Source organism: Patella vulgata, chromosome 1 (genome assembly GCF_932274485.2).
Source record: "Patella vulgata chromosome 1, xgPatVulg1.2, whole genome shotgun sequence".
NCBI lineage: Eukaryota > Metazoa > Mollusca > Gastropoda > Patellidae > Patella > Patella vulgata.
The window spans coordinates 71,096,022-71,117,706 of NC_065879.2; the positions used below are offsets into that span (position 1 = coordinate 71,096,022).

The 21,685-nt window shown below is 36.2% G+C and overlaps 1 protein-coding gene across 4 annotated transcripts; it reads right to left on the reverse strand.

Annotated features, from left to right (window-relative positions):
* Positions 1–627: 627 nt before the first annotated feature.
* LOC126815713 (uncharacterized) lies at positions 628–21,083 on the reverse strand. 4 transcript variants are annotated; one of them, XM_050541610.2, is made up of 12 exons: positions 21,069–21,083; positions 15,253–15,452; positions 14,844–14,950; positions 10,204–10,322; positions 9,529–9,724; positions 7,611–7,747; positions 6,827–7,040; positions 6,115–6,257; positions 5,182–5,358; positions 4,046–4,274; positions 3,399–3,560; positions 628–1,988 (listed from the first exon to the last, which is right to left on the reverse strand). In XM_050541610.2, the coding sequence occupies exons 3-12, from the start codon at positions 14,905–14,907 to the stop codon at positions 1,810–1,812; spliced, it is 1,620 nt and encodes a 539-aa protein (XP_050397567.1). In that variant the 5' UTR covers positions 14,908–14,950; positions 15,253–15,452; positions 21,069–21,083; the 3' UTR covers positions 628–1,809. The 4 variants fall into 4 exon arrangements, with proteins under 4 accessions (XP_050397567.1, XP_050397575.1, XP_050397558.1 ...); XM_050541618.2 differs by lacking the exon at positions 21,069–21,083 and adding an exon at positions 16,124–16,663 and having other exon boundaries at positions 3,399–3,557; XM_050541601.2 differs by lacking the exon at positions 21,069–21,083 and adding an exon at positions 16,124–16,663.
* Positions 21,084–21,685: the final 602 nt, after the last annotated feature.

Here is a 21,685-nt window from a genome sequence, read left to right on the forward strand (position 1 = left end):
CCCATAATGTTTTTCAACGCTAGGTCGAAGGAATCTATAATCTGTGGCGTCAGCCCAGTACGTGGTTTCCCTTATTTATATATGTTACCGTCTGAACCTTCGTTGCATATTTACCAAACATCTAGCACAAAATGTTAATCCCGAAAACCTCATCGTTTCTAGATCAAAACGTTAACAGCAATTGTAATGCATATGGTGGTAGGTGGTGGGGGTAATTTCTATAGAGCTGGGAAAACAACATCCTCAGTATTCCCAGTGGTATCGTTCCATTCTAATCCACTAACCCATGGGTCCATTCACGGGGTTTTCACGAATTCAAATTATCTGCCGCTGTATACGTTTACCACAATAAAATAGCTTAACTATGCCCGATTATGAGAAGACTTGCAAGACATTTAATGTCAAAAAGTGACATGCACACAAAACGATGTCCTAAAGTATTTTGACAAAGTTTGCAACAACGTTCTTAGTTGCAATAAAATGCGAGTTATTTCCCTTAACCCACTCGTGAAAATTTTTGATTGTACTTAGGCGTTAGTTGAGTAGAACGGAACGATACCAATGGGCATACCGAGGCCAGGAAAGCAAGTACTAGTTATAGTCCTAATGTAAAAGAAAGTCAGATCGTTTATAATGGGATATGCTAATTTTACTTCATAAAGTTTAACAAACAGTTTAATTATTTTAACATATTTTAACAGGTGTCACTAAAGACATTCCTGTTAACATTTTGAGTTGTCGTAAATTAATTTTAGATTCATGCCGATATGTATAATGATTAGAACAGCTATTTTCGAGATCTTCATCATCATCGTCGTACGTATCACAAACATACTGAGCCATAACGTGAATATTTTAAATGTACTATACATAAACATAATATACTGTCATCGGGGATTAGGGGTGGGGGCAAACACATTTCCACTTATGTATAAAACACCACGAATCTAAATAGCAAACAAATGCAAAATCTAAGTAGCAAATTCCGTAAAAAAAACTAGCACTTGGGCTGAATTAAGGTGATACTATAGCACTAAAAATAAGTAGTGTGTCGTGATAAAAGCTAGCACTGAACACCAGCAATATTTAAGTTATAAAAGCTTGCAATAAAACCCAACAATATAAATGAAGTGATAAACGCTAGCATTCGGAAGGTACGGTGTGGTAAAGACCAACACGGATATGTAGCTCTATGAATTTCTAATTATTTATTGTGTCCACAGGAGTGTTTTGAGAATTCACGTTTTGTATAAGCTCCATCACCTTTCCTGATTTAATATTGACCGAAAACATCTATTCATATATATCACAATTGAATTTGGGACACAATATGTCTATATAACATTTACTCTAACATAATTCTCATATTATAGTCCATCACAGATTTAGGCACTATTTTACCATAATCACAGTCTGTTTTTGTGGACCTAACACCGGGTGTTGATGGGCTAAAATCACCTTATAATCCAATGCCGTCCCCAGTCTCTAAGCTGGGTCTTTCTTCGACAGTGGCGAAAAACTATCAAAAGAGCATCGTTTTGTGTCAAACTCGTGCATTCCATTATATACCCCGCGACGTGTGTAGTTTTGAAACTTTCTGTTTAATCACACAGGGTCGCGTATAGTTAAATACTTTACTCTTTCATACAGTAGTAAGTGAAAATGAAATGCAATTTAACGTACGAATATTCTGGGGTAAATGAAGAAACGCGCATGTAAAAGGAATCAAAGACTTAAGGTCGCGTATTGGATACCATTGTCGTTTGCGTGTTTGATGATGACTGTGAGATCTAGGGGGTTGAGGCCCTATTATTCTCCATGTAAAAATTCGCGTAAACCACCGCTGTTTCTTTTAGTGGGTTCCACATCCGGTCTAGCTATATATGACGTTAACCCACTCATAGGTTTATAAGGGTATCTTGAACTAGAAGGAGAATTACTGTTAGTAGATACTGCACTCTTGGGTCGCTCTTTGTCTTTATTGTAATCTGTAAATTAAACAACATAAATGTAATTTATTACTGTGTGTCAATTGGGATTACATGATTGGTGGGCACGGTTCTTATTAATACAGATAGTAGAGGAGGGGGCTGGTTTTTACACCATTACTGATAATAACAGTATCGGGGATGGTTAGTTTTACATCACTTCTAATAACGATAGTGTAGTTTTTTTTATTCCAGGATGTCTGAATGGGATTGGGGAACAGGCTTAGCCTATGTTAAACCCCTCTCCCTAGATAATATACATACATAGTATTAAAAAGGATAGTGTAGTTGATGGTTGATTGCACACCAATACTGATATTAGTGGTTGTTGGTTTTTTCACAGTGTGGACGATGGGTGGTTTTAAACCACTGCTGATAGTGATAGTTCGGCAGAGAGCTGACTTTACACCACTACTGATAGTGACAGTTTGGGGGATGTTGACTTTACACCACTGCTAATAGTGACCGTGTGGTTGATGGTTGGCTTTACAACATCACTGATAGTGACAGTGTGGAAGATGGTTGACTTTACATCACTACTAATAGTAATACTGTGATCCATGGCTGATATTACACCACTACTGAAATTGATAGTCTGCCGTATGGTTGACTTTATACCATATCTGATAGAGACAGTGTGGAGGATGGTTGACTTTACACCACTAGTGTGGTGGGTGTTTGGTTTTACAAGACTACATTGCTAGTAGAGGAGGACAGTTTGTTTCACAGTGTAGGCGATTATTTGGTTGTACTACTAGTACTGATAGTGATAGTGTGGCAGATGGCTGGATTTACACCACTACTGATAGTGGTGGAGGGCCTTTTTTAACAACGCCGTTGACAATAACTCTAGATGGTTGACTTAACACCTACTAAGAGTGACTGCATAGTCAATGCCTGGGTTGCGAACTAAAGACGCCAAGCCTAGCAGGATAAGTGGGGATATAACCAATACGTTTGTCCAATACATTGTGGAGAATCCACACACAGTAGCATTGGTTGTGTAATACTAAATTATCATAATCCGTATGAAGGTTTGCATGCTGAATGTTCTAATCAATCAGATTAAAACACATATCCTATTTCGTTTCGTTTTTATAGTTCCAAATTTCGTTTTACTTGTCTTTACTACACTAGGATCTGGAAGAGTTGTTATATTACCGGCGTTTTGGATGAAGTGAGGGATTAGCCAAAAAAAACGGTCTGTTACGGTGAGTTCTTGGCCGTTTGATGCACGGAACTGAGGGTAAATCACTAGAAACGTCAACGCTGATTGATTAATCAATCCCTGACTTCATAGGGTCAAAAACCGCTCGTTTGACCCCTGACGTAAACCTCCACGGTAACTTGTCAGATTGTGTTCTAATGGGCTGCCTTTTACTCTACTCCCAGTATGAAAAGTATACTTACGTTGTGATAGTTTTCTAGTTGCTAAGGTGAACAATATCAAAAATAAGACAAAGACAACAACAGTTGTTGCTAAACTAGCTGATAATACGATCATTTCGTGCTCGGTCATTCTCGACAATGACGGATTGTTTGTTGCAGGACTAGTGTCTAATTGTTGTTCTACTATATGAAAAAAAATTAAAATAAGTTAAATAATATTTTGGTAAAACAAATATATAAATTTTGTTTAATGAATGACAGTGGCTTCCATTTCGAATACCATCTACATAACAACGTTCAGAGTGTCAGTATAGTTTTGTAATTCACGTTGTGTATGGCAACACGTCATTTCACAGAATTAAATGAACTTTTGATGGTAAAGACACTAACATTTACAAGATATTTCGATCCAACAATTATGATTAGATACTCAAGTTTAATGCGCACTATGTTCAGATAAAAGTTTAATTCACACTGCATTCAGAAAAAGTTTTTTAATTGCCACTAGCTTACTTTGAGATGAAAATTTAATGCACGCTTACTTACATTTAAATTAAAGTTAAATTCAAACTGGATTATATTCGAATACAAGTTTAAATCATTAGGGATTAATTTCGGATAAAAGTACAATTCAACTCATTTTCGGATAAAAGTATACTTCAACATACCTTCTGTAAGTGTAACGCCTTGTTTTGACGTAAACCAATCACCACATTGGACGTGACAGTAATACATCATATCAACATCGCTGTTATTAACATTTAATAATCTAAGAGTTATACGCCCTTGGCTAATATTGACAGTCACTATGCTGACTTCAAACTGGCTCGATTTTACTGAACTAGATTGGTCACCAGACACGGTAGTTGTTGATTTATTTTGAGCTGTTGTAGCATCCTGCAAAATATATGTTGATATGTGGTGAATTAATCGATGCACATTGCCACCCGGGATGCTTTGGCATTTCGGGACTAACAAACGGTTCAATTTTTAAATCCGCTTTCCTGTAGGGGTCTTTAGCCATGGGACGAAACCGGAGGATCCGCAGAAAACTCACAAAGTTGGACATGCGACTCTACTCCTTGTCAGTACAAACTGGGAATAGAAACCACGCTACATGACCCAATGACAGACCTTAGGTTCTAAAGCACACACGTTAGACCATTTGGCCAATAAACTATATATACTGAATTTGAAGGAGAATTGATGGAAACGTTGCTGTATGGGCCTCTTCTCCCCACCCACATATTGGGTAGACTGAATTACACTGGTATAAACATTCTTATACATGAACTGGACATACAGGAATAACCTCAACTCTCTAAACGCTGAGGAAAACATTTTTTTTTCGTTTACTCCCACAATTCTTCGAATTCCAACTGACAGTGTTTCTTTTAAATGTAGATATGCGAGACTTGGTTTTTACCTCCTGCCTTAACGACTTTTCTTGGTAGATCTGCTACACGTATTATTACCAAATGATATTTCTGATTAGTAGTCCTCCCTAGTTCGGATTATATGTCGACTTAAGCGTACGTTTAACATATGAAAAACTCACTTCTAATCTATACATTTCAGAACAGCTAAAACGATACCCGTTGCAGTATGAAGTATAGAAGATCATAGGCTGTATATAATATATTGAATCTACTAATGGACCATTGAAAACAAGTGTGACATGTTTAATATGTTGATAACGCCCGGTGGGGACCGGGACTATAATATTGAATACTAACATTTACGTTCTATACAGAATGGTCGAGAATAAAATGGGTGATTTGATAATATCATAAAGCCATCTTACCATGCTGCTAGGTTTCGTATTTGAGCCTGGTATTAAGTTAGGGTTAGAGTTAGTTATCTCTTCGGTAGTCGTCGAATGGTTCACCGTTTCAAACCTTTGAGATATTTCAAAGATAGCTGTCAAATTAGTTTCTATCTTAAATCCACGTTCTGGTGTCCACATTCCTATATTCTCTACCTGTAATTAAATTCAAGTTGACTTATACCAGGTTTTATTTAAATTATACTACCTCAGATATAAGTATGTCAGCTATTCGACTCTGTATAAAACGAATAAACTAACGCCAGACAATGTTCGAGATTGGATTCAATCGGCCTAAACAATAAATTTGATAAATTTTCGCAGATAAAAAATGGCGACCGGCTTTTTAATTTCACACACCTTTGTAAATATTAAACAGAATTGGACCATTTTTGGATTGATATTGCTATAAGAGATTGGGGCTTGGGTGGACGAAGGGTCAACAGGTGCGCGTGAAATCACAAGGTCTGTCTTTGAGTCAAGTGGCGTGGTTTCGATTCCCCGCTTGTACGCGACAAGGAGTAGGGTCGCCTTCCAGCCTCGTGGGTTTTTTCCAGGTTCTCTGGTTTCCTCCCACTGCTAAAGACTCCTACGCTCATCATAACCTAATAACCCCAACAATTATTACAGACCGTCAACTATTTAGCCCAATGTAGTAACTTAGCACTTTACACGTTACTAAGTAACGCCTGCTCTCGTCTTGTTATACGTAATGACCGCAATCTTATAATCTGTAGTTTCTCAAAATACTTAAACGATATAATAACGTTTTATCAACAAACAATTTCTTCGTGTAGTATGGCTATATTTTTAATAGAGAAATGAAATATTATATAATGTTACCATGGGCCAGTCCGATTAATATCCTGAATAGCGTGGGTATTATTTCTCATGTATCCCTGTCGTCCTTACCTTGTTATTTGTTGCATTCTTTCGAGTGATTATTATTTTATTTGGAGATTTCTCCGTTTGATAATTCCACATCAACTCTACGTCTCGACTTATAGATGTCTTTACAGGGGTGGGGTTTACTGGTATCCATTTAAATCCCACATCTAAATATAAATATATAATTTGAAAAAAATGTCTCGTGGAATTAAGGCAAAACATAACCAAAGTGGTAATAATTATGATTTAATGTGACTTAAAGTGGAAAACATAAAAAAACGAATGCTTGACTCGATTCCACTCGAGTTGTTTTTTCTGTACCTGTTATCAGAAGCATGACATAATATAATTGCTTTCTTTCATTAGAATCAATACTTAATAGTACTGTTGAAGAAATTAGTCTCAGATTTCAATTAACAAGTTTCTTCTTTCACGGACCTCGCAAATACAAATTGCATGGTTCAAATCCAAAGGTACAATTGTTAGATATGTAAACTTCTCAAATAGGCGAGACGTGTTATCATGTGTTAGAAACCTTAATAGGACATACCGACAGGTTAAACATTATAGTAAGGGTATCAAAGATTGAATACAAAAAACAAAACAAAACATGTTTTAGTTATGTGAACATACGTTAAATAGTATCAAGTGTTCACATAAAGTAAGCACACTCTGTCTTATACGTGATGCCATTCACTACTTATATTATATTTTTTTACGATAATGATAAACATACCTTCGATAAGAGTTATAGGTTGATGTGACTTAGCACAACCTCTATGACAATCTAGTTTTAAATAATAAGACAAGTTATAATCCTTCGTTGTCGTATTATATAGTGTTAAGTAGATATTTTCTACAAAACTATTTTCGCTTTTTGTTAGGTTAAATGTCATTCTAGTGGTTTCACTCTTAAACACACCATTGAACCAAAACGCCAGCATTGTCACCTGCAATAAAAACATCATTTTAAATCAGTATTTGAATATCCCTACCCAAGGAAGCGGACATAGGCGGTCAACACGATGTTGAGATCTATCATCTATGAACGCAGTGGGACCGAACTTACTATTGTCCGTGCAGCGTACTATTGTAAGACAAGATAGTAAATGAAATGAAATGAAATGAAATAGGGTTTAACGTCCTACTTTTCTGCTCCGAACTGGGCTAATGAAGACGGGCACACGCCATACAGTGTGCTATGAGGAAAATTTGCCCGGACAGCGGCACTATGGCCTACTCTTATATCGAATTCCGGTCAATCTGTACACGGGACCTCGGTTTTTCGTCCTGCATCACTCACAAGGAGGAACCACGCCGGAAAATCTGGATGAACTTTCTCGGCCAATGCAGGGATCGAACACCCGACCTCCACACTAGCGAGTCAGCGCCTTAGCCACCGTGACCTCCAGACAAGATAGGGCAAAAATGACTTAGTTATGTTAATTGGTCGCATCCTTTCGTATCTTGTGTTATAATTGCACTGTTTATCATATCTTCATAACTAGTGTTATACTTACAACGCCTGTTTTATCTTCGGTATATAAGAAAATATTCTTTTTAAGTCGTCTAGATAACAGCATATACTCCCATTTGATAGTTACATCATCTCCTGGACGGACTTTTATAGGCTCATCGTCATTATTCCACTGAAAATCTGTGATATATATAAAACTAGTTAAAACCTAGGTGGGACCTTGGGAACCCCTGTACATCCACCAGCAACGCCTTTATCATGTATTGTACTACAATTGCAGCATTCGGAGTGAAAATCTAAATGGTTACACAACTAAGCAATTTCAATTTGGAACATTTGGAACTTTCATAGCGTTTGACTTTAGAATCAAAATGTTTAAACATGCATTATGCAAGAGCTAAATCTGCCTGTTGTGGGTCTTTATATTATACATTAGACATTTATTAACATGAAAAGACCATAATCAACTCTCGATGCCATCTTATGTGTCCGATTCTGTTTATTGGATTTGAATCCGATCTTCTGTTCAACGCCCGTTGATGAGTAACCGCAAAATTGTATAATTGAGGCTTTGTTAATTATCGTGACAGCGGTAACAATGACAATCGAGTGATTTTAAAATAATGTTTTTTCGGCTTGGAGTGAAGCAATTTGACTGAAAATTTCAGAATATGCCCTGTACATTATCTAGTTTTAACTATAATAGTAAGAACTGCCAGCTCTTTATCTAATCTTTTATAATGTATCTTTAAATAAATATACACGATAACTCTAAAATAGATCACACAATTTGTAAGCCATGTGAATTCCTCAGATGCGAGGTAGTATCGAGTGTTTTATATAGAATACATATACCCTGCCTTCTAGGCTACACCACATCCTCAATATTATATATAGTTAAGCGATGGATCAAAAGTTTTACGCTGGATAATGAATACAGCTTCACTTCAAATATAAAAGCACGCCCTGTATAACATATCTCAGATATCTATATGGGCCCTTGCATATACCAAGAGTGTATGTTGAATACATATTGTTTAACATATTTATACATCTTTACCACACTGGTGACGAGTACCAAATCTAATTAGCACTAAAATGAAATATATTAGGCCGAGATTTGCTGTGCCAACAATTTGTCACCTTAATACAGTTTTAGTACATTTTAGATTTACTCAATTATTGGGCTATCAGCGCTTCAAAAATACATTTATTATTCGTGTAACGATCCCTCAAATAGTCTTGATCATTATAACCTATATTATATTGTTTCAGCTTCGATTATAAAATTATAATATACGTTATCAAAGGTCATGAGATTCCCGTATGTCTTAAGATTTGATTACAGGGAAAATGTGCAGAATGCATTGGTAAGTGGTGGATTGAGACAATATTTCCCATCGTTATTGCCTGAATTGTATACGCGAACAACTAGAAATCCAATTCAAATTATCTGCCCTTGATGACTGTGCTATTTTTATCGACCAATAAACAGGGTACGCTTGATAGTATAACGACTTGTCACTGCCTGTTATGGTTGACATAAATAAATATTTCCCACCATAAAGATGTTTTAGGTCACCTCTTTGTGTGCATATCACTTCTTTTCTATTAAATTGTCCCATTGCTGTGAACGTAAACAATTTACTAAGACTGGTTTCGAAACTGTTTTTTGATTGGTTCGTAGATTCAAGCTACGACCAAGGGCAGATAATTTGAATATGTGAATACCCATGGATGATCCCAGGGTATAGTGGAGTAGAACGAATGAGACCGCTGCAGATACCGAGGATGGCACAACGACTGCTCTTTTGTCCACACAAATATTCGTTGTAGTCGACGTGTGGTCTGTATAGGCCGGGGTGGTCGAGACAATCGATCAAACCTCTGCCAAACAAAACTAGTTCTGAATGAAACTAGGGAATCTAAATACATACACAGGTATGATATAAAATAATTACCTATAACTGTTAGCTGTGTATGTTTATATAAGTGTAGTTTATCTAAAGTACAAATATAATGACCAGTATCTTCTAATGTAGCATTGTTTATAACAAAATGTAGAACTGTTTCAGTCTCACCAACTTCTCTCTTTACCTCCATGGGTTTACTTATTGAAATATTCTCATCTTTCAGTAAAAACGAAGTTAATTTCACCTTTATAAAAGAAAAACATTGATAACCAAACGAATGTATCTAACTTACAGTATTTTTAATAATACTGGTGGTGTTAACCTATATAACTTACAGTAGTTTAGTAATGTTGATGGTGACAGTGTTAACCTATATAGCTTACAGTATTTCTGGTAATGCTGATTGTGCTAACCTATATAACTTATAGTATTTATGGTAATACGGAGAGTATTAAGCTATATAACTTACAATATTATAATATATAGCTTACAATGTTTACAATATTTCTGGTAATACTTATTGTTTGCAGTATATCTGATAATAGTTATGGTATCATTATAACTTACAGTATATCTGATAATAGTGATGGTATCATTATAGCTTACAGTATATCTGATAATAGTGATGGTATCATTATAGCTTACAGTATATCTGATAATAGTGATGGTATCATTATAACTTATGTTATTTTTAGTAATAGTGATGGTATCATTATAACTTACGTTATTTCTAGTAATAGTGATGGTATCATTAAAATCATTGTGTATATGCCATTTTAAAACTGTTGAACAGCCGGTAATAACAGTTTCTACTTTACTCCATTCATCTTTACACACGATACCTGTCAAATAAAAATACACAATCGCAATTATAATGTTCAAAGCCAGGTACGTAAAATATAAAAATTAGATTAAAATAAAGTGTCAAAATAAAGTGTTAAAATGGGTTGATCTGGCTGTCATTTCGACTCCAGGTCTATTATATACGATCCGAATTTCGTTTCGAATTATTTTGTCAAAGTCAGTTGGTTTACCAGTATTAGTTGGCTTAAAATATCGGATGTCAGTTAATATGATTTTATTGTAATAAACTCTTTGCTCTCAAATACATTTACAGGCAACTAAGGGATTTTATTATCAAAGAGCCATTACTATTTTCTTAGTGACAATGATCCATTTATTACTAAAACATTCCTTTACCAGTACAATAAATTAAATATCAACATCATTATTTTGTGTAATAGTGTCGTAATTGAGGTTTGATTAATTACTAAATGAATATTATAAATCTATTACTAATCAATACAATAAATGAAAATTATTGTTATAATAACCAACTCAAATTAATCAGTTTTATATATACTATTCAAAAAAAGTAGGGGATATTTGATTTTTAAGTGTTATTAAAGTCACCTAATGAAACTGACGAAGAAACAATGACAAAATGAAATGAAGTTCACATTCATCGATTTATTCCAAATGATCGTTAGACTAAGTAAGGCACAGACTGACCATTATAAGGGTAAAATGATACCCGGGGTCAAACAGCAAAGTTACCACAGCATCACAACCAAGTCAGTAACGGGTAAATCCTCCTCTGTTTGCCAAACAAGCATTGATCCGACGTGGCGTACTCCTAATGAGACGTCTAAGGTCATTTTGGTCCAGATTGTCCCATTCCTGTTGCAACGCAGCAGCAAGTTCTTCTTGGACATTGGCAGGACGTTGTTGACGTTGACGTAACCTCTGTCCAAGCATGTCCCAGACATGCTCGATGGGGGAGAGGTCGGGACTCAGTGCTGGCCAAGGTAATGTGGTGATGTTCTGTTGTTGGAGGTAACCTGTAACGATCCTGGCCCTGTGACATCTTGCGTTGTCATCCTGGAAGATGAAACGGCGGCCATGACGTCGTGCGAACGGCACAACATGGACTGCCAAGATGTTGTCCCGGTAGTACTGGCCTGTAACACGCCCTGCAACAACATGTAAAGCCGTTCTTCCAGCAACAGTGATGCCTCCCCACACCATAACAGAACCACCCCCAAATCGATCATGTCTGATGACGTTAACGTCTTGGAAGCGCTCGTTTCGACAACGCCATACCCTCCTACGTCTGTCCAAAAAATCAACAGTGAACCTTGACTCATCTGAAAACATCACATTGCTCCAGCGTCGATTATCCCAGTGTTGACGATTTCTACACCAACGACGTCTTGCCTGAATGTGATGATCTCTCAAACAAGGGATCACGCGAGGACGTCGGGCGCGAAGGTGACCCCTATGCAGTCGATTCCAAATCGTCTGGCCACTCACTCTCACACCAGTGTCTGTTTGAAGACGAGCGCTGATCTGATTTGCTGTGATGACACGATTTCTCAAGGCCAAGGTACCGATAAATCGATCCTGGGCTTGAGTTGTCGCCCTTGGTCGACCTGAGCGTGGTCTGTTCTGTACAGATTGTGTATCACGGTATCTGGACCATAGCCTGCTTATGACAGACTGAGAAACATTCATCGTCCGCGCCACAACCGCCTGTGTTGTGCCGATCTGTAGCATGCCAAGGGCACGTAACCTTTCATTTTGGGTAAGCCGACGCATATCAAAATTTGTTTTCTGGTCACTAAAACAATTAAACTGATGTTTCCACCCTGGAATTCAATGCCACAATGACTGTAACATTCAAAGTCAGAGTCGTGCAAATCTTGGGTTGGACCCCCATGATGATCCCAAGCATCACCTGCATTCCATGCGGTAGCTATTGGTGCGTTTGGGCGTCACATGTAACTGGAAATGTTTCTTCTGTTAGGTTCTATAGTGACTTTTTTCGTAGTCATTTGCATATTTTAGTATTATGCCCCCAAAATCAAATATCCCCTACTTTTTTTGAATAGTATATAATATTCAGTCAGATATCATGATGACTTAATCATGTCCATATAATATTATTCCCCTTTATATATAATTCATATTAATCTAATAACCTTAGTAGTGAGGAAAAGGGAAAGAGAATTAGAAACAGGGGCCTTCGGTAATCCAAAGGTGGCCACCTATAGATATTGGTACAGCTCACGGTTTAACAATTTCATCAAATAATGAAATCAACAGTATACTCCCCGCATTCATTTATATTCTTTATATACAAAATAAACCATGCCGGCTAAGCAGCATAACCTTGTAGAAACCCTTGTAGAAACGTCCCAAAAATACAATACTTCATAGGTAATTTTGAGAATAACATATATTTAATTTCCATTTATATTCGTAGGGGGTAGGGGTGGATGGCCGAATGGTTAGCACGTGCGTGCTGTATCACACGGCCTGTCATTGAGTCAACTGGCGTGGTTTCGAATCCCCGGTTGTGCGTGGCAAGGAGTAGGGTCGCCTGTCCAACCTCGTGGGTTTTCTCCGGATCCTTCTGTTTCCTCCCACTGCTAAAGACCCCTACGCGCAAGCGAATTATTGAAAAAAATTAAACCATATGTTAGCCCCGAAATGACCTAGTTTATGTCGAGTGGACGTTAAACCCAATTTCTCTCTCTCTCTCTCCCTCTCTCTCTCTCTCTCTCTCTATCTCTCTCTCTTATATTCGTAGTGTGTGCAATGTCTACTCTTATTTTAGTAACCCACAACGTGTACAGGCTTGGAGCTATCACGGGTTTTCGTCCAATCCCAACGTCTTTCTTTGTCAGCCCCGAAGGATATTTGATAAGCAGGATCTGGGCTTGAAACATCATTCGAACAATGGCTATTTTTATCAGTCTCCTAATCCATATCCAAACATGCACGAGACAGACTATGCTTACTCTTTCGAGAACATAATTCCATCTTTAGATAATAAAAAAAACTGCTGCAGTACTTTGGTATTCAAGATAACTGGACAGGTGACCGTGGGCCCGGAATTTCGCTCTATCTAGTAGGTATGTCTTCCAAAGTGCAGCTCCAAACTAATGTTTCATTAAGTTGACGTGTGTCGTGTACGTTGCATGATATACTATGATACCTGATGTCGTCCAACATGTTTTTGAGTATTTACAGCGTTCACCTTTGTATTGAACTGTGTGGAATCACAGAATTGTAAAAGCTGCCTTCAGCCATATCGCTTCTTTACAAAGTTCATTTAACAACATACATTAACGATTTTAATAAGTTTGATCTTCCGAAAGATTATGCTACTTTTTACCACGACATGTGCCTTAAATCATATATGGACGATAAAATAGACATGGGGTGATTTAACAACGCTGGTATCTCATGTATAGTTTTGTTATGTATGGTATGTTCGTGTCCTGTTCGACCTAAACAGTGTCCTGTTTTCGTGCATGTAGCAAAGGTGCGTACTAAGCGTGTCACCCTGATCTTTATGTTTGTTGGCGTTAACAATATTATCTTATTCAAATACAATGACAGAATCCTCACCAAATACTTATTAGTTCTGTATAAATACATATGATAACCTTTGGGAACATGTCAACAAACAGATTCATAGATGTATTCTATTTTAGCAATGTACCCCTTGTGACGCCAACGCACTGTTATACATATACTGTATTTTTGAATAAAGTGACATTGAGTTTGAATACCTTTCAACTTAATATCATATATAACAATTAAACAGAAGTAACACATTAAAGCGTCGCCGTCCTTACCCGAATAATATATGTTTTGAATCATATGTGATAAGGTTATAGAAATTAAACAAATGATGATAGGGGAGTGGTTATTAATGGCGTTTACCTGTATAGGGTTAACCCTATATATATATATATATACACACATATGCAGACATTTACACTACACACCTTCATGTCAGCAAGCCGTTTTATGAAGCATATCTATTCATTAGGAGTGAAATCCCACTCCTTAACTAATTTTTGTCCTTAAATTTATAATCGTCTAAAATATAACTGATATGTAAACTAAATGTATATGTTTAAAAAAAAATCGGTGTCAATTCAGCCTTTGGTATAATGGAGTAATGTACTTGATAACCCCATAAACAGACAATATCATTCCAACCAAGATTATATAATATATTATGAAATACACATTGAATAATACCATACTTAAATAAGCCTAGATTTACCTAATTATCGAACATTCTAATACTGATATGACTAGGATAAGGCATTTAACGCAAGGAGAATTCTCCTTAACAACCAAAATAAAAGTTTATACAATAAGTATAAATCTCAGGGATGAATTAACATTATACGTATTCTTATTTTCTTAAATCAGCTTTAAGTGTTTAGTGCGAAGGAATTTGTGTACCTATTTATTGTGTTAATGGGAGAGAAATAACAAAAAAAAAATATTAACATCGGATAAAGAAACACGAAGTCGTATAATCATTGAAATGTACTTACCTAATATACTTGAGTACATAACAACAAAAATCCATACCCATCGTTTATCTTGGAATAACGTCATCTTTATTTAGTTCTGTACTCTTTAAAGAATATTCCTAGTTAACCTGTCCAATAAATAATTTAATAGCTGATTATTATGGTCAGTTGCCATGCAGGAATGTCGCAGGTGCATTACGGAAACCAAACGGAAATATCTAATAACCGTACATTCTATTGCAAACATAAAAGTGGCACATTAAGCAAAAATAGCTTCAATTAGGTGAAATAAAAATATGTGTTATATAAGTTGAAACCAATTCAAACAGCCAGAGGATAAATAATATATCTTGTTAAATTAATCGTGACTAGTTACATATCAGTCAGTCTATTCACATGGATATATTCTATGTATCAAAACACAACCTACCGTTAATATTACACATCCAATTAGAAAAGTGTGTTTCCTTATTAAGTTTACATATCCAACTAAACGGGCTTTTTTTTAAAAACAAAAAAAGAAAAGAACATCCCTCTACTTGCATGACATCACACAAGACTGCATTTAATACTCGTTCATTATACACCTCAAATTGTAATCTACTTCATGCACTTGTCATCGTTCAGTCTCTGTGGACAGAATACAGAAATAGATTATATATTTAGTACATTCAGATCAGCCTTTACTATAACACCTACAACTAGCGTGATTTATAAATACATTCAATTCAATTAAATAAACCGGTTTCTACAAAACCTCTACGCCTTGACATAAAAACAAATATACACACAAAACAAACACACCAAATATATAAAAACTAAATATTTCTGATTCACCTAGTGACGTTCTCTGTGCATAGAAACAATTAATGTGAATACATATATTCTTAGTTGTGTCGATTTTAAGTACGGTAGACTTTTTGTCGTTATGTGCGAATTAAGAATAGTGTATTTCTAAAGTTTCATGACCACAACGTGGAATTAAAAGTGCATTTCAAACGCCTCATAACAATAGAATTAAAGTTTGACAAAAATTTAGCCCAAATCAAATGTTTGATAGTTACATTAACGATGCCCAGCCAAGTTCATAGCTAGGATTGCCAAATATCAACCCTAACAAGTTTGTGCGTAACAACATAAATGTTTATAAGATATTTGTTCTTCTTCTATTGAACTCCATTGGGGTGTAAAATAATTTGCACAAATGTCTTTGTACTCTTCCTAATAATGACTTCCTTATGGCTAGATAAGAAAATATTTACAATTTTAACAAATATGTAAATAAATAATTTATACTTTACCTTCTATCAAAAATATGTATTTTTTTTTTAGTTTGTCTCTTCGAGTAATATCAAAATCTCCCAATAGAAAAACTCGATTGCCTGAAGTTTAATTCGATTTACTTGAAGTTAGAAACATTAACACTGGTTTTAGATCAGCGATTATACTCCGTGTCGCATGTAATCGTAAGTATCACGTTAAGCTTTAGACAACTAATTTAGAAAAAATGTAAGTGAATGTCTACACTTTTACACGTAATTCTATTTAATCGGCACGAATTACCTTTCTACACTATCTTCATTAGTCAACAGTATAATTTAAACATGTTTGTCGTGTTTCAAACCAAGAGAGGAGCCGAATACTGTATAAAGATATATTCCTTGGAACATAATTAGGTCATTATTCGACTCTCTAAACATATTATTGTCTGAAAGTATGTTAGTCCGCATCAAGATAGACGAGGTCAACTTTTTACAAACCATAAACCACTAAGAATGCCTTTACTATATCTTAGTTCATCTATTGTCCGGTAACGGTCCTGTGTATCCAAGATCGTGACTATCGAGGTGATATATCTCCAAACAGTGTGTCTCTTAATCCAACATAAGTAAAATTGTATTAGATATACCATACCTTCAGGACACAATGAGTCAATACTGTATGATATTAATCTAAATGGGAATAACTACTGTTTTGACATGAATAAGCTAGCCGTTAGCAATAAGAAGTAATGCCCTAGTCTTGTATATAAGGAAAATATATCAGTAATATATGATTTCTTATTTAGTGGTGATTTTTAATCTATATTCGTAATATGGAGATTAAAGGTTTATTATTATCAATTGTTGTTTTAGCATGAATTTGTAGATTTCTTATTGATTAATAATAGTTTTCATAGGTATGAGGTTTAACTTTGAATGGCTTCAGCTTCAAACTGTTAAGGTTTCGAATCCCCGGTTGTACGTGACAAGGAGTAGGGTCGCCTGTCCAACCTCGTGGGTTTTCTCCGGGTCCTCCGGTTTCCTCCCACTGCTAAAGGTTCTACGCGCAAGCGAATTATTGAAATAGAATTAAACCATATGTTAGTCCCGAAATGACCTAGTTTGTGTCGAGTGGACGTTAAACCCCATCTCTCTCTCTCTCTCTCTCTCTCTCTCTCTCTCTCTCTCTCTCTCAAATTGTTAAATTAGTTTATGTTATCCGTTTGTTCTGTAACATGCTGATTGTATCATTGCTTGATGACGGTGAGAGTGTCCTCATTGAAACGTTGCAGTTAATAAACCTAGTGAATGTTATCCATAAAGCTGTCTATTATTAGGAACATATTTGTTTAATAATCTTTACTCCCATATTTCATACAATATTTGTTAACGTGGTTTAATCATTTAGATAAAATGCCACAATAAATGTATTTAGCCTATTTACTTTGGGTGAAAATCAGCTGTTAAAAAATGATCGCCATTACATTATAACATTGGTGAACTAATTAAATATTTAATTGTGTGAGTGACCGAATTACCACTATTTGACATTCTAAACTTGTTTAACCAGACACTAATATAACGTAGAGTGACGAACTTCGTCATCAACCACTCATGGCTACTGACTTTTTGATATTTCTTGATATTTCTTAGAACTTCTAATGGTAGGTCAGGGCTGGAACAGTTTTTAATTGCCGATCGTGGATTATTATCTTGTTTTTATTGACTATATATATATATATATATATATCAGCGAGAGCCCCTTTAAATCGTGAATCATCACACTCTGTTTTTCTTTTTTAATTACCTGTTGAACTTGTATGTATAGAAAATAGATGTGCGATTTGTCTTATGCCGCAATTCCAATCTGGTTAAAACACAGATCCTATTTCGTTTCGTTTTTATAGTTCAAAATTCCGTTTTACTTGTCTTTACTACACTTGGATCTGGACCGTTTATTTAACTCGTGTTCTGCTTGAAATGAGGGGTCAGCCAATCAAATGGTCTGTCGAATCGAGTGTTTGACCTTTTTTGCCCGGAACTGTGGGTAATCCACTAGTAACACCAATGCTGATTGGTTAATCAAATGTCTGACGTCATAGGTCAAAAGTCGGTCTTTTGACCCCTGACATGACCTATCGCTATAACTTGTCAGATCTTCATTTAGTGTAGGCCATCGAAAGTATAAAAAAAACGAAACGAAATATAGATCTGTATTTTAATCAGATTGGCCGCAATTCCAAGATTTTAAAAAGTAGGACAAATAGTCTCACACATTGATTTTAGTTTAATTGTTAAAGGTTTAACGAATCTTTGTAAAAAAAAATATTTAAATTCTAATCACTACCTTCGCCCAAGATGCTTTATCTTTCACAAGATTTTGTTAATGTTTATTTACAAAAATACACACGACATTCCGAACTGGTCCCGCAGCTAATCTTACCCAATCCATCACTGGTTGGCATGACAAAAGATAGCTATCGTAATTAAGTGAAATGAAATGAAAAGGATTTGGGATATGTCCTACTTTTCTGCTCTATCCGGGATATTGAAGACGAACATACGCCATGCAGTGTGCTATAAGAGGAATTTTGTCTTACTAGCACCGTCATAGCGAAAACACGCCGGAAAATCCCGAAGAAGTAATTTGATTCAGAGTATGCTCTGTATGATTGATAACAATCATCTCCGCGCAACGGGTCGCTAAATCTGAATAAAGGTGGTGGAGGTAGCTGAATAGTCTTATCCTATGCGTTGTGGAGCATATGTGATCGACGATATATGCAGGGTTATGTCGCCGGTTAAATAGCAGGTTCTCCGGCATCCGCCCTCTATATACTAAAGTGCCCCGCACGCAAAGTTAGGCATGAGACACTTTGTCTTGTAATGTTATATATATATATGGGATATGCTAATCATTGGGATTAATTATAGAAAATTTATTCAGCGTACTTGTATTCAATGTGCACGCCATTGGAGAAGGAACAACTGCTTTGGAATTATTTCACCATTGACAAATCAAAGAGATCGCTTATTAGAGATCTTTTGCTTGCTCCCTTTTTATGCAGAGATTCCCATCCAAGTGAAGAAAGCATTATGGTGTGTGCCGTTTCTGGTAAGCTGTGTCGTACAGAGGTTTGGTGATGCCCGGGGCCAACTCCTTTATTGTATGCCCCAAAGACTCAAGCATACGACCCAATACTCATAGCCGTCTCCTCTCCATTAGCCCAGTGGGAGCAGAACAGTAGGGCAATAAACCCATTTTATTCCAATACTGATAAAAGTTGAGAAATGAAGTAATTCTAAATATATCAAATATGAAGTAAACGTTTTATTCCAAAAGATTTATCAACGATGATTTCAAATTTCAAAAAACTTAAACATACATTATGCAAGAACTAAATCTGTCTATTGCAGGTCTTTCTTTAGGCCCGAAATGTTATCTAAATTATTAATTACACATTAATTTACCTATCCAGACTATAATCAACTCTAGATGGCATCGCTAGACTGCGATCGTAAGTGGATTGTGATCCGATTTACTGCATAACTTTCCTTCTCGATTAAACGATTAAATGGATAATCGAAACTATGCTGTTTAACGTACTGGCTTTAGTAATGATGACCGAGGCTAAGCAGAAATTTTATACGCTTAGTTCTCGGTTCATAGTGGATCAATTTGAATGAAATTCTCAGCAAATTGCCTTTACGTTATCTAGTTTTTAATTATTATAGTGAGAAGTGCCAACTCGTTATCGAATCTTACATAATGTATCTTTAATTCAATGTCACTTTTCGATTAGATGTCATCATGAGTGCATGTATTCCGCTAAACTACACGATATCCTGTTAGTCGCCTATAGGTGTCAATATGATAGTAGTGTATATATACATATGTACTGGTGTCAATGATTTCTAGGTCATTTAGTAGTGTGCTTGATTGAAGTAAAGTTAGTCCGATCGATCGAATCAGGATCTTGATTTTTTTTTTTTCAAATCGGTTTCCACTCATATTTAGTTTCGAATTCGAAAACTGTCAGTGCACACTGAATACAAGTCCGAGGTTAACTTTGCTGAATAAATTTTCTATAATTAATCCCGATGATCAGCGTATGAAATTAAATTCCTTAAATGACATATAGAATTACGGTTCAATATTTACATCAAAACACAAGGTATACGAGTATTGTTGTGTGTTTTGTTGTGATTATGGAATTCAATTTGCAAGATGAAGAATAGTACGCATTCTGGAATGTAAATAATTGAATGGAAGGGGTTTTATGTATTTTCAATATCAGTCATTTTAAAACTTACATATATGTCATTTTTATTGTTATTCCAACACGGGGTCACGGTGGCTAAGTGGGTAAGACGCTGGGTGTTCGATCCCTGCATTCGCCGAAAAAGTTCCCCCTTGTCAATAATGCAGGACGGAGGGCCTGACAAGGAAAGTTGTCTAGTCGGTCTGGTGGGACGAAAAACCGAGGTCCCGTGTACACATTGACATGCACGTAAAAGATCCCTTGACAATTGGAATTCTATATAAGAGTAGGCCTTTGTGCCACTGTTCGTGCAAAATTTCCCTCATAGCACAATATATGGCGTATGCCCGTTTTCATAGCCCGGTTCGGGGCAGAACAGTAGGACGTTAAACCCCATTTCATTTCGTTTTAGAATTCCAACACCCAAGTATTTTACGTGCAAGCTACGTCAACGTGTGTATACGGGTGAAACTCGAATTCTCGTCTCATCCCAACAACCACGAAAACACCCCCTGCCCGCTCCATAGGCGCCACCCGTAACAAGTGAGAAGGGGCGTGGCCCCCGCTCCCCAGGTTCATTTTCGGCCCACGTCGATAATCGAACTCTGTGTAAAGTATCCAAATTTATATTTTGTTCAATCCAACCCGACCTTAAAAAAATTCTCAATCATTACTTTAAATACAATAAACTATTTTACAATATGCAATGATGTCTTTCTTACCTTTATATACCCGTCCAAATAAAACTGTTATGGCGGAAATTACAACGTTTAAATTGCTAGGTGACACTGAAATTATATTTCGCTTTATTTTTATTTGAATTCTCTTTTTATATGAATGATGGCCATATCTGTTGTGAATAGGGTGATTTGGGCTGTTCATGTTTTTTTGTTTGACAAAGGGGGTTGGTGGCCGAATGGCTGAGTCGTCTAGTCGTGTAAAATATATACTGTTATCTATACATTAAAGCGATTGGTTCGTACGTTAAAAGTCGTGTACGGTTTAGATCACCACGTCTGTAATCCATGTAACTATGCGCCGGTTTGCGAAGTCTGTAACCTCGCGATTGTCTTTATCAAGCTTGAAAGTCTCGAAACAATGTAACAAATTGCACTTTGCATTGAATTTGCTATGTGTTTGTTTTCGGTAGTTTATTGAAAAGGTACAAAAACTGATTTCACCGCTACACTCGACAAGACCTTGGTTTGAATAGACCCTTTTGAAAAATCCGGATTTTAGCTGGCGTACCGCGTGGCCTTTATTTACTATGTATGACAGTTGTATACCAAGACAACCTGTATAGAATATATTGTATATAGAGTATCTAGCCAACATGTAC